This window comes from Sinocyclocheilus rhinocerous, unplaced genomic scaffold (assembly GCF_001515625.1).
Source record: "Sinocyclocheilus rhinocerous isolate Xijiao unplaced genomic scaffold, SAMN03320098_v1.1 scaffold314, whole genome shotgun sequence".
In the NCBI taxonomy this organism is placed as follows: Eukaryota; Metazoa; Chordata; class Actinopteri; order Cypriniformes; family Cyprinidae; genus Sinocyclocheilus; species Sinocyclocheilus rhinocerous.
The window spans coordinates 524,245-544,026 of NW_015630021.1; the positions used below are offsets into that span (position 1 = coordinate 524,245).

The following is a 19,782-nucleotide window of genomic DNA, read 5'->3' on the forward strand; positions in this document are numbered from 1 at the left end:
GCATATTTAGAAATATGTTGATGTACTGTGTTGGCATAGGTTTAAATGATTTACGTTACAAATCAAGTGAGTTTTCCCAGATGAATGTTAAGCAACCCAAACTCACCGCATATGCAGAGGAAGAGTTCAGCCCCTTTTACACATACAGTCTTTACTGGTAAATTACCATTAAGAGATCATGTGTGAACAGGACCTTTTCAAAAATACAGGTAAATGCATTCTGGCAATCATATCGTTCTTATGGAGATGACATGATTACTCTGAGCTGTTTACAAAGCTCCCCTGCTTTTTAATAGCTTTTCTATGTAAATATGACGCTAGATGGAAATCTTTAATCATTGCGCCTTGCAGCTTTTTCAATGTGTCGCGCTCGAGACCCAGGCTTCTTTTCTATTCATCAGCTGCGACTCTGCAATTGGATACTATTATGCGCGTCTCGTGTTTATAAGAGCAAAAACTTCTGATTGGCTAGTAATGTTAGTTTGGTTGAGAGTGAAAACTGTGTTCCTCTCATACATTGGTAGGCGTACTCATGAACTCGAACGTGATATCAACAAGTGTTTTTAAATGTAGGACGACTATCTTTTTTCCCCCGCAGCCTCACGCCGGAGATCCGGCATGGTGCCAGAAAACTTTAAGCCCTGCGATATATTGAGGTGTTATGAAGCAAAACAATTGGTCTGTGCAAGAAAATGATCATTATTTACAGCATTATTACCTGCAATCCATAGCCTCAGACAATGGGAAATCACATTATTTTTTGTGAACTGGTTCTTTCGGACAGTTTGTCTTAATGAACTGGTTCAATTCACTAATTTGTTTATATAATCACGCAATGATGTAACGTATACCAAGGCTCGACAATAAGGACTGCCCGATGGCCCGGGGCCAGCGTGAAAGACGTTCGGGACAGTAGACGGATTTGTCACTTGCCCGATCAGGCCACTGCAGCGTCGGCACGACATTTTATCATTTGCATGTGTTTTTAAGACTTGTTAATTTAAAAATCCAAGCGATTAAAAAGCATTTGGGTTCGAAAGACAACTCCTTTCAGTACTTGCGCACTGTGTTCTGTGTGAACAGCGCGCGCACAGACAGCCGCGAGCCGCCTGAACGGGCAAATACATACAAAAGTATGTCAAAATACCCGTCCTGGCAAGTAACTTTGTAGCTTTAACAATGAACGGACACAAAGAGGAGAAAATACTGTAGCAGGCAGAACAAGATCACTGTTCACAATGCTCGAAATATAGGACGAAAATCCAAATATGTATTTTATGAATGTGTTTCTGAGGGGAACGGAACTGACTGTTTTCAGAAATGGCATTTTCTTTTAATTTTGTCTCCGTATAATGCATTTAAATTAGTGTTAATACGCGCAGTGCTGCTGTGTTTACAGTGGTAACCAAGGAAACGCTGTATCACTGTACCGTACCATAAGCGCCGCCTGCTTTCAGAGAGTGAATCTGCGTCTCATTCAGCCCACCTGCTGTTTCTGTTTCATACCGATGTTTTCTGTAGCATTATTTCACATAGCTAAAGTCAGGTTATTCTGTTTTTGCTTCAGATTTTGAAATTATACAGTCTAATATAAATCAAACATTGCACTTTTTTTTCAATTCATGATTAAAATGCAGTGGTTGCCTCTAATTTCAAATGGCTATGAAAAATCAAGGTGCAACACAGAGTGAAGAATATGCAAATAAGTGTTTTTAAATGTAGGACGACTATCTTTTTTCCCCCGCAGCCTCACGCCGGAGATCCGGCATGGTGCCAGAAAACTTTAAGCCCTGCGATATATTGAGGTGTTATGAAGCAAAACAATTGGTCTGTGCAAGAAAATGATCATTATTTACAGCATTATTACCTGCAATCCATAGCCTCAGACAATGGGAAATCACATTATTTTTTGTGAACTGGTTCTTTCGGACAGTTTGTCTTAATGAACTGGTTCAATTCACTAATTTGTTTATATAATCACGCAATGATGTAACGTATACCAAGGCTCGACAATAAGGACTGCCCGATGGCCCGGGGCCAGCGTGAAAGACGTTCGGGACAGTAGACGGATTTGTCACTTGCCCGATCAGGCCACTGCAGCGTCGGCACGACATTTTATCATTTGCATGTGTTTTTAAGACTTGTTAATTTAAAAATCCAAGCGATTAAAAAGCATTTGGGTTCGAAAGACAACTCCTTTCAGTACTTGCGCACTGTGTTCTGTGTGAACAGCGCGCGCACAGACAGCCGCGAGCCGCCTGAACGGGCAAATACATACAAAAGTATGTCAAAATACCCGTCCTGGCAAGTAACTTTGTAGCTTTAACAATGAACGGACACAAAGAGGAGAAAATACTGTAGCAGGCAGAACAAGATCACTGTTCACAATGCTCGAAATATAGGACGAAAATCCAAATATGTATTTTATGAATGTGTTTCTGAGGGGAACGGAACTGACTGTTTTCAGAAATGGCATTTTCTTTTAATTTTGTCTCCGTATAATGCATTTAAATTAGTGTTAATACGCGCAGTGCTGCTGTGTTTACAGTGGTAACCAAGGAAACGCTGTATCACTGTACCGTACCATAAGCGCCGCCTGCTTTCAGAGAGTGAATCTGCGTCTCATTCAGCCCACCTGCTGTTTCTGTTTCTGAACCACTGGCCCGACTGGGCCAGTAGAAAAAATCCTTAGCGTTGATCCCTGTATACGCAATAATATTAAGACACCCAATAATGATGTGAACATGGATGTTTTAAAAAAATATATATTTTTTTTTTAATACATTTTTAAGAATATTATAATTTCAGCAAGTCTGTTTTGTATTTAGGAGTCGCATGATGGAGCAGTACTTCTCCAACAGTGGCCACTACTGTCTGAATCTGGACAGCGGCATGTTCATCGACAGCTACCACATGGGCAACGAGGCTCGCTTTATCAACCACAGCTGCGAGCCCAACTGTGAAATGCAGAAATGGTGAGTGATGAGTCACTGAAGAAGTACGGTAAAAAAATTCCATCAGCTTCTGATGATCTGAAACAGAAAGGTCATTTTTAACGATGAGTCATTGGGGACGTGGACAACCACAAGTACTGAGAGAGCAATGACTTTATCCTTTAGAAATTGCTGAATTATGAGCAAGCCGTGGTCATGTTGACCAAATTAGAGGAAGAGGTCACTGCTGTTGAAACTATTGTTTCATAAATTAGTTTAATTAGTTAGAATCTAAAAGACTATATATTAGCAATGTGAACTCAAGATCCAGGTCACTGACCAACATCTGCTTGGTACCGTGACAGAATTACACACACGTTGAGTGTTGGTGTTCACACACAGTCCACAGAAAAATGTAATCTCCTCCATCTCTTGCTCTGTCTACGTTTTTTTCTTTCATGCACACACTAAAAACAGTGCTTGTAGGCTGGACGGTGGCAGATCATCCATCTTGTCACAGAAGAGCGATTATCTGTAGCTTGTGTTTTAGGGTGGGGGACACAGCTGTGCTGCCCAGTGGTTAGTTGTTAGAGCGCACACACACCCACATCTGTGCCAAAATGGCCTCATTCTACCTTATTGCATAATGTACAACTCAGCCTAGTTGTTCAGTATCAAGCCCAGAATGCTTGATGTTTCTTGAGTTAATTTGCTTTCAAGGCTCAACATTCATACGCAATGCAGCAACAATATATTAAAGCAGTAAGACAGACAAGACTTCTACCGTGGTTACACTACTGTTCAACAGTTTGGGGTCAGTAAGATTTTTTTTGTTTGGAAAAATTTTGTTTTATTCAGTAAATTGATCAAAAGTGACAGTAAAATGTTTACATTGATGCAAAAATTATATTTCAAATAAATGCTGTTATTAAAGAGTCCTGAAAAAAAATGAATCACTGTTCCACAGAAATAGTAAGCAGCACAACTGTTTTCAGCATGAATAAAAATAAGAAATGTTTCTTGAGCAGTAAATCAGCATATTAGAATGATTTCTGTAGGATCATGTCACACTGAAGTAATGGCTGCTGAAAATTCAGCTTTTTCACCATAGGTGTAAATTATATAATAAAATATATTCAGTTATAAAACGGTTAGTTCTATTCCTCGATTCTGATTGGTCAGCAGCTGTTTTATTCACGATACAGCACAGCTATGACCGCTTCACCCAACGTTCTGTGTATCACTGAGCAACACCCTTAGCAACCAACCGTAGCAACATAAACAATCAATAATCTAGCATTAAAACTGTTCCGTGTATTATGTATTTCAGCAGAATTAACTGTTTGTTATTTATTTAAAGGGGTCATATGATGCTTTTTTAAATATCATTATTTTGTGTATTTGGTGTAACAGAATATGTTGACATGCTTTAATGTTCAAAAAACACATTATTTTTCAAATACTGTACATTATTGTAGGTCCTATATGCCCCGCCTCTCTCAAACGAAGTATGAGTGACCCCTGCTGGCATTATGTTGCATCTTTCATCTTTAACTTTGAGACCCCGCCCTTCCCCCATCTAATAAAGGCTTCTCACACTGAGATATGTTGATTAAGGGTGTTCGGTTCCAGGTTTTTCCGGAGTTAACTCCGACTCTCGACTCCCACCATAGGAGTCGATGGAATCGACTCCTCGACTCCATTTAGCGTGACTGTCCAAATTAGTCCAATTTAGCGGTGACATTACCTTTAAATGAGCTATCACCGTTGTTTGCTGTTGCCGACACTTAATTTCACAGAGGGAAAAGTCACGAAAAACAGCCGTGGTGGAATATTCTCTCAGAATTAAATAAAAAATAATATATTCTTTAATTAATTCTTCACATTATAATGGTCAGGGGATGGCGCTAAACGCATATTGTCTTAAACAGCATTGATATTAAAAAATAAATACAATAGGCCTAAACACAAAAATACATTCGAATGTAGGCCTACACGTACTGATTTGTTTATTGTGTGTCAGTTTTTAATCATTTAAGCTTAGTTTAATGATTGAATAGCCTATATGGAAAACCAAATGTAGTCTATAGGCTATTGACTGCATTAAACATAGGCTAACATTGCATAACAAAACTTCAATTATACAAAGCTGTCACAGAAGCATGTATAATTACAAACTAAATTTACTATTCCACACCCGTTTCACACATACTCCGTTTGCAGTGTGTGTTTTTTCCGTTCCCATGTTGAACAATTCACTCGATGCGTTCCGAACGGTGCGTATGCAGCATCGCAGCGATCGTTTCCGCACCGAGTCAATTTTTGCTGTGCTGCACACACTGAATTAAAGTGACAGGGCATTGCTCACATTAAAACTGTACATTGATACGAAATGTATTAATTGCACCATAAATACATATAGGCTAATTAAAATAGTTTTAGCTATAGGGGTAAAGCAAGGAAAAGTACCCTAACTTTTAGATAAAAATGGTAACCAATGGCACTCGTGGAGTTAGAAAACCAAAGTTCTTTTTATGACCAACAGGGTTACTTGTAATGTAAACGCAAAAGAAAAGGCACGAGACGGCTGTTTCTGTCAATGGCAAGTTTTAATTTAAAATTGTGATAGCCTACTACCTGTTTGCCACTTGCTTGAGCATCTTAATATATAAACTTAATATATAAATCAGTACAGAAGTAAAATGCATTTAATAATATTGCGCTTAAACATGAATATGTCTATGAAAGATACCGTGTGAAAAGATAATCACTATGCTGAGAGAGAAAAAAAATAGTAACAACGTTCGAATTTGAAATAAAAATAACGGTGGTAAACAGCCGCGGATCATAGCGCACTGAGCACACTAAATAAAGCACACTGAGCCCGTGCTGCCTTTGCACCGCATATACGAACCACACACGGACTGCACTGCAAACGGATGCTCGCTTAATTTCGTTCACTCTTTGCTGATATACAGCACTCAACTGCCATGCACTATATAGGGATTTAAGAATCATTGAAGACATCAGCGATTTCGGAGTCGACACCGAGAGTCGATTCCAGTGCTGGAGTCGACTCCGACTCTAGGGCTATTTGGTCGAGGAGTCGACTCTTTTGGAGTCGACTCCCCATCCCTAATGTTGATGTGTGTACACGTCTGTGTGGAAGCCCTACAGTTTCCGAAGTGAAGAAGGAATATTACTGAATTTATTAGTTTTCTGTTTCAGGTATGATTCTGTATGTCCATCAGTTTACACTGTAATGACGCTTGCAAACTCGCGCTGTGCCGCAAATCGTTCTGTTTTAAAACTAAAAGACGGAAAACAGACGTTTCCTCATGCTGAGAGATAAGCAGATGTATGTGTGTGAGAAAATATCATATATGGTGTTAAAAAAATGACACTGCGGATAAGAGCTCCTATTCTCTGTTTTTATTTAAGCTCCATTAGATGAGGCATGTTCGGAACATTCTCTTGCCGTTTACTGTTGCTGTCAGGAACAATTTTTTTTGTGGAAGGACAGCATTTAACGAACTTGCTTCAAAAAAGTAACATTTCAATACATACATTTTTGGTTTTAATATTTTTTATTGTGTGGTAACCTTTTTATAAAAGCAATAAGGTACTCGAGGCCGTGCTGTATCGTGAATAAATCACGGCTGAAGGGTGTTGATTTATTCACGATACAGCACAGCCTCGTACCTTATTGCTTACATAGAAAACAGTTATTTTAAATTGTAATAATATTTCACAGCATTACTGGTTTAAAAAAACGTAATGACCGTTTCTTTTGAATTGTAAAGTATATATAAAAATATTAATATTGTAAGTATAATATTATTGTAAATAATATTGTAAAATAAAATAAAATAAAAGCTTTTTAATTTCTGTGCACGTGACTGCACGGTGATTTGAACATGGCTTGTACAATCAGATTATAAGAGCCGCGATAATCTGTATTATTGCTTTAGAAACTTGACTGAGCTTGAGTCTGTCTTTCTCTCAGGTCGGTGAATGGAGTGTACCGTATTGGTCTGTTTGCTTTGAAAGACATCAACAGCGGAACAGAACTGACATATGACTACAACTTCCACTCCTTCAACACAGAAGAACAGGTATGTTGGAAGAGTTGTGGTCACCCGTATCCTGCATGTCTGGAACGTGCCTGTCTGAAGCATGTACATACACATGCACAGTGTGTATATATGCAGCTGTGTTTTGTAGCGGATGCTTGTACTTCATTCGTCCGGATCGGCGGTGTTGATTCAATCACTCATAGCCACTTAATAATTTCAGCCACAGAATCTAGAAGGGATGGGACTCCCAAAAAATGTATTTTTGTAAGCGTTTATTTTATTTATTTATTATATTACAATATGTATAATTACATTTCTATTTGCCTTTTTTTTTTTTTTTTTACATTTAAGCATCAGATTTTTCATTTGTGTTTGTTTATAGATTGAACCTCTAGTAGATGTTTAAAAATTTTCTCTTGCTTGCCAAATGATGTTTCTCTGCTCTTGTTGCTATGCAGCAAGTCTGCAAGTGTGGCTCAGAGGGTTGCCGTGGCATCATTGGCGGCAAGAGCCAGCGAATCAATGGGCTGCCGGGAAAGGGGGGCGGAGCCCGGAGGCTGGGGAGACTGAAAGAGAAACGCAAGTCCAAACACTCACTGAAGAAACGGGTATGACAGTTCATTCAATAATGATACACTACTATTGGCTTCAGTAGCTACTAGTACAACATTTTCCTAATGCAAAACAAATTTTGTTTCTATTTGACCTTTAAGGAGGAAGAATCCAGTGACAGCAGCAAGTTTTACCAGCACCTTTTAATGAAGCCTATGTCAAACAGAGAGAGGTAGGATGCCATCACACACTTTTTATTTTCTGGGCGCTGGTTTTAAAGGGTCATATTTTACATGCTTTGCGAGTCTAATTAAAAGTCAAGGATGTTTTTGTACCAAAAACAAGTCATAATTTCAGTTTACATTTGGCACATTGAATTAAACGGTGTGACTTTAAATGAAAATGACCTCTAATATAATAGACTAATCTCTCATACTCAGACATCCTCCACTGATTTCTTGTTTCATTTAGAAACTTTGTGCTGAAACATCGAGTGTTCCTGCTGCGGAATTGGGAGAAGATGCGGGAGAAACAGGAACTTCTGAAGCGAGAGGGAGAGCGAGAGAGGGACAACAGTGGTCTTTCTCTTTACACCCGCTGGGGAGGGGTCATCCGCGATGACGGCAACATCAAGTCAGGTGTGTGTGGACGTGCACACAAGTTATCAACTTGATCTCAAGTTTCTCATTATTCTGCTTAGAGTCTTCAGGTCAATGTTGCATGATTAGCATTGTGATGCTTTTTTCCCCAGATGTATTTCTGACTCAGTTCTCAGCGCTGCAGACGTCACGCTCTGTGCGCACACGCAGACTTGCGGCAGCCGAGGAGAACATGGAAGTTACACGCACTGCACGCCTGGCACACATCTTCAAGGAGATTTGTGACATGATCACAAGCTACAAGGGTAAACGGATGCTAATTCATTCACACAAACACCATCATACTCACACCCATAAAAACCTGCAGTTTTTGCTATTGATTGTATTGTTGGCAGTCTCTTCAACAGCTGCATAATCATTTTCATTATGCTCAGCAAGAAGCAAAGGTCATAATCATGGCGTAGACATTGAGTTTGACATGCATTTGTAGTTTGTGAACTTATCAAGTGTTGACACTCATTAGTTATTTGTTCTGATGGAAATCTCATTTTAAATGATTTAGTTATGCAAAATTCAATTAGTGAGGTATGCGATTCTGCAAAAGGCTTTGATTTTGATTTCATCTTGAACGTTGATTCTACTTTCAATTTAATCTTAGTGCATTTTTGTTTTATTGCCTCAGTGTCATGAGACTTACTTTCACATAAACACATTGCTTATGACCTGCATTCTCACATAATCAGTTGATTTCTTGTTCTTTGAAGATTCATCTGGTCAGACTCTCGCTGCTCCGCTGCTTAACTTGCCTTCGAGGAAGAGGTGAGAACAATATTATGCTCTTAGTACAGATTATTTCCTATATAAATATGTACTTTTTGAGTATTTGGTGCAGTTAAAGGGTCTACAGAGGCTTTGTTGTTAGAGACCTGCAAATATGGCTGTTATAACATTCTGACGTATTAATAACTGCAGTGAGAACAGTCTAAGTTGTGTTTTGTGGTCACTGTGGCGTCTTCATCTTTCACAGCAATACTTACTTTTTGTGCTATGTCCATATGTGTCCACAGGAATGTACAGTACTATGAGAAGGTCACCGATCCGCTAGATCTCAGTACCATAGAGAAGCAGATCCTCACTGGACACTACAAAACTGTCGAGGCATTTGATGCAGACATGCTCAAAGTGTTTCGCAATGCTGAGGTTAGTGTCACTTGCACTCATTACTCACAAATATGATTATAGCAGGCTATAATGTAAATCATTATGATATCATTATAGGTAATGATAATGAAAATAATTATAATTAATAATTAATAAAAATAATTTTGTCCTCATTAAAAAAAGTGTCAAAATAAAAATTAACAAAACCAAAAATAAAAAATAATATAATTTTTTTTTTTTTACAATTAATTCATTTCATTACATTTTTATTTAATTTCGAACAAAGAAAATATATATAAAACAAAATATACAAACACAATAAATGTGTTGCAACATAATATAGGCAAACCCACATCTACCAAATGCTGCAAACAAGAATTACAAGTCCGAAATGACTTCTCTAAATTAGACATGCAGAAAACACTTCAAAGAATCTTCTCTGGCTTATTTTGTATTACTTTCCTTAATCTCTCTTGTACATTTCCTTATTCTCAACAGAAATATTATGGCCGTAAGTCTGCTGTAGGTCGTGATGTGTGCCGGCTGAGGAAGGCGTACTACGGTGCGCGTCATGAGGCTGCTGTCCAGATTGATGAAATTGTGGGCGAGACGGCCAGTGAGGCCGACAGCTCTGATTCGCTGGAGAGGGACCACGCCCACCATCACCATGACGGAGGAGGCAGCCATGACAAAGACGATGATGTGATTCGCTGCATCTGTGGCATGTACAAGGATGAGGGGCTCATGATCCAGTGTGAGAAGTGCATGGTATGTGCTCATAAGTAAGATTACGGATTTGAATCCCTAATCTCCCTGTTGAGGAGAGCTGTGCCCAAACTAAAGGTTTTCACCTGTACAATTGGCAAGTCAGAATTCATTTCTAGAGACCTGAATATTAAAGAGGCTTGGGAATACAGTCTTTTGTTACAAAAAGCAACCATCTAGAACACCATACCAACTGCATTGCAACATCCTACATACCAGGGGCGTTTCATCCGAGGAGGCAAGGGAGGCAGTGTCTCCTCTCCTCAAAAGTGGATGAGAAAATAATCGATATTACAAAAATAAAACAATGCAAATATGACTAAATATGACATTAAATGTCTAAAAGTCACTCGTTTTTATAGAGTGTCTATTTACAAGTGCAAATAGCCCGCCTTGTTGGCAGAGGCTATTTACACTAACTCCGCCCATCAATGTGTGATTACAAAGCATTACAAAAGACTATCGTCTAATAACAGCTCCAGTGGCGCAGATGGTAAAGTTGTGTTGAAGTCATTTTTGACGCAATCGACTGGGGTTCGAATTGCGTTTTGCCGAACTTTTTTTTTTCTACTTTTTCAAATCAGATATCACGTCGTTGTTATTGTTATTAAGACTTTCTACAGAGACCCTAAAGCGTGCTGTGACTTTTCTGGAGGCTCATTGAGTTGAATGGGGGAAAGTCACGTGAGAGGAGGCAATGCCTCCGTCGCCGCGCTATAATTGGATATGATTGGATGTGATTGGTTTGTGTGATAAATCCCGCCTCTTGTTTTCGTGCAAGCTCTCGGCCTGAATGAAGATTAGCTATTTACACTTAGTGTTAACATTAAGTGTAACAAGGACATGAATTATATATATATAAATATATATACAGTATATATAACTGCCGCCTCATAAAACACCACCGCACGCCACTGCTACATACCATTCGGAACACCTTAGCAACACCCTGGCAAGAACCAACAGCTTTTTACCTACATAGCAACACCCTAAATACCACTCAGAACACCTTAGCAACACACTCAAACTGCAGAGCAACACCTTAAATACCATTCAGAACACCTTCGCAACACCCTGGCAACCAAAAACATCAACAGCCTACTAACTGCATAGCAACACCCTAAATAACACTCAGAACACCTTAGCAACATCATTGCAACCACCTACGACACCCTTAATACCATTCAGAACACCTTAGCAACACCCTGGCGACCAGCTACAACAACCTAGCTTTACTGCAGCAAATTTTCCACAGGCCGCCAACAATCGTATTTTCTTTAGAAAATGTGAAAAGCTCCATATCTTTTTAAATCTGTAGTCTACAGGTATTTTATGAAGACAGGCAGACAATATTTTTTCTATTAGGCAAGATATGCTAATATCAATTTTAGTTTAGTATTATTTCTATACTATTATTGGATGCATTAATATTTTGACTTGGCCTTTGTTTTTATATTTTCAGTTTAGTTTACGTTTTAGTGAGTTTGCTATGTGCTTTTATAATTTTTATTTTCTTTAATATTTCTAAATAGCTTTATTAAATTTTTTTAGTTATAGTAATTTTAGTACGTCAACCTGAACTTATTTACATCAGTTTATGTGCTTTTATAATTTGTATTTATTTTTTTCTTTAATATTTCTAAATAGCTGTATTCAATGTTTTTTTATTTTTTTATTTTTAGTAATTTTAGTACGTCGACCTGAACTTATTTACATCAGTTTACATTGCAACATTTCTAATGTTGAAATTTGTTTTTCATCTAATATTTATAGTTAATTATTAATTATTCATGTTGTTCATGTAATATGTTGTGTATTGATTTTAAACCATGTGCAATTGGGGGAAGTATAGGTAATCTATCTCTCGGTTTCTGTCGGTCAGGTGTGGCAGCACTGTGATTGTATGCGTTTGGAGGCGGATGTGGAGCATTATCTCTGTGAGCTGTGTGACCCTCGTCCAGTGGACAGGGTATGTGACCTTTCAGTCTGTGTAACTTTACAATTCTTTCTTCCTCTCTGACTGTGTTTAGCACGGCCATATGGTCTTTTATCACAACATTTTAAAGGTCACCCCAGGATTAAGATCTCCTCTGTCATTCAGGAAGTTTGGAACTCTTGAAAGCTGTTTGTGTGTGTGTGTGTTTGTCTTTTATGCATTTCCTGTCATGTTTCAACAGGAGGTCCCAATGGTGCCCCAACCCAGCTATGCCCAGTCAGGATCCATCTATTATATATGCCTGCTTCGTGATGACTTACTATTGCATCAGGGTACGTGCATGTGTGTGTTTGTGAAATGAAATCTGCACTACTGTTCAAAGGTTTGGGGGTCAGTATTTTATTTTTTAAAAGAAATTAATACTTTTATTCAGCATGGACACATTTAATAGATAAAAAGACAATAAAGACATTTATAATATTACAATTCCTATTTCTGTTTTTGAGCATTCCGTTCATCAAAGAATCCACAAAAAATATTAAGCAGCAGAACCGTTTCCAGCGTTGATCAGAAGAAATGTTTCTTGAGCAGCAAATCAGCAGATTAGAATGATTTCTGAAGGATCATGTGACACAGAAGACTGGACCAAATTACATGCTTATAATGGCTGCTGAAAATTCAGTTCAGGAATAAATTGTTAAAATATTTTAAAATAGAAAACAGTTATTTTACACTGTAATAATATTTCACAATATTACTGTTTTTACTGTGTTTATGATCAAATAAATGCAGCCTCGGTGAGCATGAGACATTTTTCAAAAAACTTACAGACTCCAGCTGTAGTGTATATTGTAATATTTTGGTTCAAATGGTTTCCAGATTGGCCGGCATATTTAAGTTTATTTATGTTTGCATGTGGTTGTTGCAGGTGACTGTGTGTACCTCATGAGAGACAGCAGACGCACAACAGAAGGTCAGCCGGTGCGTCAGTCATACCGCCTCCTGTCTCATATCAACAGAGACAAACTGGACATCTTCCGTATCGAGAAACTCTGGAAAAATGAAAAGTGAGGGTCACCACACTCCCAATATTTAAAATGTTTCCTTATTCAATTCTTTATCTAAACTCTTAATTCAAAATTAAGCATTGACATCCTTGTTGACCCTGGAAAAACATTCCTATCATCCAAACAGATTTTAGCGTAAAGGTTAGGCTAAGGCTTGAACAAAGTTCTTATCCTCCTGTCAATAGCTTCTGGTTGTAGATGTAGGATTGTTTGAAAGGAATATGTCTTGCTTGACTAAATCGTCATTGTCAATGCTTGTTCTGTTAATCAACAGAAGCATGGACCTTAGATTTGTTCTTGACTCTTATTTTCTCTCTTTAGAGGTGAGAGGTTTGCCTTTGGTCATCACTACTTTCGTCCCCACGAGACGCACCACTCTCCTTCCCGTCGCTTCTATCATAACGAGTTGTTCCGAGTGCCTCTCTATGAGATCATACCACTGGAGGCGGTGGTGGGAACGTGCTGTGTGTTGGACCTGTATACTTACTGCAAGGGTGAGACGTTCACACATACAACAGTTTTACATAAACAAATCAACAGTGAGATTCAAGAAATGTACTGAACCAGCTGTTACTTGCTGAAAACCCCATACACTTTGCATGCTAATGCCTGCTGCTCTTGCTAATGGATTCAGGTCGTCCAAAAGGGGTAAAGGAACAGGACGTTTACATCTGCGACTACCGGCTGGATAAATCGGCACACCTGTTCTACAAGATCCACCGCAACCGGTACCCAGTGTGCACCAAGCCCTATGCGTTCAACCACTTCCCCAAGAGACTGACGCCGAAGAGGGACTTCTCAGTGAGTAATTGTATAAGCTGTGAATCTCACAAAACTGATAAAGAAGTGAACAAAAATAAGAAGGATTTTTAGAACCATTAAGATTTTTATTATAATAAAAAATATTTTAATTATTTATTATTTTAATTATTTTAATTAGACATTAATAATTATATTATTTTGTGTAATATTACATATTTTATTATTTAATATGGCTATATTGTCACAAAATAAATTTTTGGTCTTTTAATGGTGCACATTTTAATATTTAATATAAACTGTTACATTATATCACAAAATGTTTTCTTGGAGGGTGAAATTTGACCTGGACGTTTCTTTTCTGAGATTCACCCACAACAAATTATTGACAATAATACATATTTTTGTATTCATATTTTACATTATTACTTGGGAAATTATGCTATTAATATTAATAATTATTATTCTTATTAACTATTTTGTTACTTTGTTTTTAAAGTTTGATATATTACATTACAGATGTTTTTTTTTACCTAGACATTTCTTTCTGAGTTTCAGCTAATAATTTATTTTATTCATATTTTTACAGATTTAAATGGGAAATAATTTATTAATATTTATTTATATTAATAAATAATTTATTCATATTTATTTATATTAATAGTTGTGTTACTTTGCGTTTTAATATTACTATTCTAATTACTGTATATGTGTGTGTGCGAGTGTGTACAATTATTTTTTTTATTTATTCATTTTCTTTTTAAGGTTGACATTTTAATTGGACATTCCTTTTTGGGAGTCACCCATAAATTATAGCCCATAATTTTTTATTGTATTCATATTTTGACAGTTTTAGATGGGATGGGAATTGGCGTTATCGACTGTCTGTAAATCTGATTAAATGAAGTCTGCTTTTTTCATTGTTGACGCATAACTAATTAACTCATGCTAGTTGCTTCCACTTACTTTTTAAAAATGTTATCTCTGACTGCAGCCTCACTATGTGCCGGATAACTACAAGAGGAATGGCGGCCGCTCTGCCTGGAAGAGTGAGCGGCCCAAAGGTGCATCAACGTGCGATGAAGAGCCCTCCCCCAGCGCATCATGTGATCGGCTGTCTGCTGGCTTCTCAAAAGATGGGGACGAGGACGGAGGGAGAGGAGCAGAGGGAGAGATGGAGACCACGCAGGAGGACTCCAGCGCCGCTGTATCCCAGCTATCCACATCACAGGAAAGGAGGACAGGTGGGGAGGAAGAAGACATGGCCGAAGAAGAGGAGGGTGGAGAGAGGGTAGAGAGGAGAGAGACGGATGAGGGCTCCCGAGAGAGGGGAGGAGGAGGGCGGGATGCGTTGGACGCCCCATGCTTATCCTCACTCTCCTCTTTACCTCTTCATCCATCAATCCTGGGAAGAAGGGAAGCACAGAGAGAGCGACTGAACAAGATTCTGCTCGACCTGCTGCACCGGGCGCCCAGCAAGAATGGTAAGAAAAAAAAATATGTATTTAACCAAAAGGCTTTAGTAACATTACATTCCTTCCAACCTAATTAAATTCCTTAAATTAAATAATGTAAAAGCCTCTTTATTGTTGCCTTTATTTTGGGGGTTCAATAACCTAATATTTCTTCTTTGTTGCTCCAAGCACAAATACTGAATGCTCTTTTGAAATGGGAAGATTTCTTTGAAAAGGACTTAAAAGAATCACTTAAAGTTCCTCAAATGATTCACTGGAATATTGAAATTCATTGAATTCATTCACTGGAAATTCACTGAAATATTTAATGCAAACTGTATTAAATTATATCACAGAATTTATTCATTTTTTTCGGGTTCTGGAAAAAATTCTGATTTTTGTAGGGGTAAAAATGTGACCTGGACATTTCTTTCTGTTACCCATAAATGTTAATATGGTCAGTAATTTGTTATTTTATTCGTAATTTACAATTTTATTATTCATATTAATGATATTACATTATATTAATATTCATTATGATATTACTTTTAAATTAATTATCAATATTAAAAGTATTATTATTTTAAAGTTGTTTTAAAGTTTTATATAACTATATTATAGTACACTACAAAATATTATGTTGTCTTATTTTTTGAAAACATTTGTTGAAATTTGACCTGGACATGTCTTTGTTAGATTCACCCATAAATGTTACCATGATCAATCATTTGTTATTCATATATATATATACTTTTTAATTTATTTTTTGATATTTTCATATTTTTAGTTTTTTCAGTTTAGATGGGAAATATTATTAATGTTTAATGTAATTATTAAGAATATTTATAATATTATTACTTAATATTTTAATATTTAACCAGTTTTGTTTTGATTTAAAAAAACTGTTCATAAAGAACTGATTCTTAGAACTTATTTTATATACATACAAAAAACCACCATGTGTATTCATAATCTGCTCTTGTAGCCCCACACTACTACAAATCTAATGTAACCTCTAGTTTGATGAAAACCAATGTCTTTATCTCTCTCTTACAGCGATAGATGTGACGTATCTTCTGGAGGAAGGCTCTGGTCGCCGCCTCCGCAGACGGACACTTGGATTGAGCGAATTTATTTGCAGGAAGTAATGCTGACAACACTCTGCCGAGCACGCCTGCAGAGCAGCAAGAGAATAATGAAAATGGAGGAGCAGAGGTGGACTACACCTGGCAACAAGGGGGAAAGCAGCGGTGAAAGGCGACACGTTCATATTTATATCTTGCAGCTTCTTTTTCTAAAGGAGCTACAAGAGAGACCAGCCCGAGCTTCGTGCACTAAGGACATGCAATTTGCTGCAAGTCGTCAACCTTGATGCATTTAAAAAGTACAAGTGTCAAACATAGGAAAGTTTAAACTGAAGAAAAAAGGCGACGCTTTGAAATTATAACCTAATTATTGCAGATGAACTATGACTTCACTGGTCAAATGTGTCCTATGACTAAGTGGTACTATATTTGGCCTTCGTTTCAGGTGCAAATGGAAAAATGGGAGTCCGGCGCCACCTTATGGTCGACAATGGGAATGACTTGAGTACAGCCAAGAAAGAAAATGAGGCAAAAAAAGAATTAGAAGCATCATAGGAGGTGCAGTGTAGCGCACACACACTGCCCATAGACTGAGAAATAGAGAGAAAGTAGAGACCTGAGAAAGAACGTTGGCTAACTGCACTTTTAACAACAACAAGGACATCATTCGCTCCCGGAGATGTATGGATAAGACACACTAACACTCACGCAGTATTGATCAATGCTGTATGATAAAGCAAAACATAAGTATGTTACCTTCTTTTTCTGTTTGTTTTTTGTTATACTCTAATTACATTAGGAATGGAGCACGACGGGGGTATCCATATTTGTGAGCTCGGGACTTCGGGACTGGGCTGGAATGTTTCGCTTCTGTTATTGTGGCCATTGTGATTGGTTAGAATGGCTGCCAGCCCCGCCCCTTTTTAAAAAGTATTTAATTCACCAGCTCAAAAAAACAACAAAAAACAAAATCTAGCAGTGGAGGTGCGCTGGCTTTATATATATAACGCCTTAGAATGCCGTTATCTTGAGCGTTTTTTTGTTTATGGTAGTGTGTGAGATTCTTTACGGTGTTTGTGTGTGTGTGTGTGTGAGCCCATTCTAATAATATAAATACGAAAGAGGAAACAACTAAGGGCTTGACAGCAGTTAATAAACAGTTAAATTCACAAGAACTTATTGTATCATGTGATGTCATATTTTTTGTGAGTGGCTTGTAGGGCAGGTGGGATGGGGTCGGGTCCAGGATTTAGTGTTGTTGTTTTCTTTTATTGTTTTTAATGGCCTTTCAGGTTGCCATGGAGAATGTTTATAAACAAAATCATGATGAGAGTTTTGCTCTTAATGCATCAGCTATGACAGATAAGTAATTCAAACCCCTTAGATGGACCGACAAGAAAATTAAAAAAACAATGAAAACTGACAAACGAAAGGAAAATTGTATAGTGCCAAGCTATGTATATAAACAGACGGCAAAATGTGAGAAATGTCTCCAAAAGCAATATCTTGATAATGGATTTTGTGTATTGTATTGTACAGGATTCAGCCCTATATGTATTATTATTGTTATTATTATTATTATTACGATTCTTATGATTATTATGCGATTTGTATTGACAGAACTGTCACATTTAACATTACGAGATGTGGACGAGAAAGCGGCAGATATTATGATTAATAATCGCTACAAATTTCCTGCGCAAGCGACAAACCGTCTGAAAGTTTGTTTTTCAGAAACATGAATTGAGCTCAGTGCGAGAGGGAGGATCGTCTGATGGACTTTGTCGAAGGGGACATCGCAATGACCCCACACCTGGCACCCGTAACTGTAATAATTAATATTAATATTATTATAATTATTATTATTACTTTTTGAGGAGAAAAATATATATTGTTCCTCGTTTTTTGCTGCAAAGTGTTGAACACTAAAAAAACAAGCCAACATAAAAATGTAAAATGATATTTTGGCAGAAAAAAAGAAGCTGTCAACCCAATATCATGTTCTTAATCTCCTTTTTAATTTGTACTTTTTTTTTTTTTTTCAAATGAGAATTGGACATTGTTTTTTGTGATAGCAGTCATAAATATAATGCTTGTATTTCTTGTATTTGTGTGTTTTTGTGTGATTTGTTTAGTTATTTTTAGACAATCACAGAATAAGATGCAAGCATTGTATATGGACAGACTGGCAGGCATTTTGTGATGTTGTGTACAGTTTGTCGAAACTTCTTCCACTCTGGTTCAAAGTTTGTAATTATAAAGTCATGAAAAATGCTGTTGGTTTTTACTTTGTTTTATATTCTATTCGTTTTGTTTGTTTGTTTTTTAATAAAAAGCACTACATTATTGTGAATATACTTGCCTGTTGCTCATACATTTAGCAGAGAGTCTGTGAAACAGTTCTTTAGGTCATAACCGTTATTACTCCAGGTATACAGACAAATCGAATTTTAACTGTATGGACAGTCATTACATCTTCAAATAAAGTGAATTTTAACTATTGCGTAGCACATTGACATTGTGTACCATCATTTGAACTAACAAATACATATAATAAAAACACTTAGTAAATAAATACATTGTTTAATGCTCTCTAGTTAATGCCACACATAACTGATGTTTTCACATATATTGACTTTGATGCAGTTCCTAATTCTTGAAACATTTATCTGCCATTTGTTTTGAAAAAGGCAACATTTTTGCTTTGAAATTAATCCAAGATGATAAAAAATAAAATGTTATGTGCCTCTTCATGTCTCCTAATTTTATCATACCTTTTGACTCATTCTTCATAAAGATTATAGTGTTACATTTAAGATGTATTACTGTGTACTGACAGAAGAAATATATTAATTTGAAAAAACAAAACAAAACAGGTGTGGGTATTTATGAAAATATTTATTAAATCGTTACTCTAATTCATCGTACAGCTTATCAAATTACACCTCCAGAAAAATAGTTCCTGCAGTTAATATATGTATGATATACAAAATGTATATTTTTATTTTATTTTCTGCGTGACAGAGGTAACAATTCAACAGATGGAGCTGAAAATCTTTTTAAACCACCCTGCTGTCTCAGTAGTTTATTACTGTATGAATTCAAGTAGGTTTGTCAATTTTTTATATTAGTTATTTGACACATCATTTTTGTTGTATCTAATACTGGTGACCGTTTTTGAGTGACAGGCAAGATGGTAATTTTTCTGTTTGGCGCCATCCGCTAGGTGACGCCAGCGCGAGCTGTTGGCATAGCAACGAAACACAACCTGAGCTGACAACATGCTGAAAAAAAAGTTAATTCACTATATATTTATTATAATTATTAATAATTTGTATTAATTATTTAGTTTTGTTTTAGGCTTAACCAACTGTTGGTAATTTTCCGCTTAAAAG

At 37.0% G+C, this 19,782-nt stretch overlaps 1 protein-coding gene across 4 annotated transcripts in view; it reads left to right on the forward strand.

Moving 5' to 3' along the window:
- Positions 1 to 17,789, forward strand: part of ash1l (ash1 (absent, small, or homeotic)-like (Drosophila)) — a 42,418-nt gene extending 24,629 nt beyond the window's left edge. For all 4 annotated transcript variants that reach the window (XM_016551630.1, XM_016551628.1, XM_016551631.1 and 1 more), the window contains 16 exons: positions 2,829 to 2,975; positions 6,940 to 7,048; positions 7,468 to 7,617; positions 7,723 to 7,793; positions 8,033 to 8,199; positions 8,313 to 8,465; positions 8,925 to 8,979; positions 9,228 to 9,360; positions 9,820 to 10,089; positions 11,969 to 12,055; positions 12,264 to 12,354; positions 12,951 to 13,089; positions 13,411 to 13,583; positions 13,724 to 13,890; positions 14,843 to 15,332; positions 16,359 to 17,789. In XM_016551630.1, coding sequence (XP_016407116.1) covers positions 2,829 to 2,975; positions 6,940 to 7,048; positions 7,468 to 7,617; positions 7,723 to 7,793; positions 8,033 to 8,199; positions 8,313 to 8,465; positions 8,925 to 8,979; positions 9,228 to 9,360; positions 9,820 to 10,089; positions 11,969 to 12,055; positions 12,264 to 12,354; positions 12,951 to 13,089; positions 13,411 to 13,583; positions 13,724 to 13,890; positions 14,843 to 15,332; positions 16,359 to 16,450 — 2,494 coding nt within the window. In that variant the 3' untranslated portion in view covers positions 16,451 to 17,789. The remainder of the gene's footprint in view (positions 1 to 2,828; positions 2,976 to 6,939; positions 7,049 to 7,467; positions 7,618 to 7,722; positions 7,794 to 8,032; positions 8,200 to 8,312; positions 8,466 to 8,924; positions 8,980 to 9,227; positions 9,361 to 9,819; positions 10,090 to 11,968; positions 12,056 to 12,263; positions 12,355 to 12,950; positions 13,090 to 13,410; positions 13,584 to 13,723; positions 13,891 to 14,842; positions 15,333 to 16,358) is intronic.
- Positions 17,790 to 19,782: the final 1,993 nt, after the last annotated feature.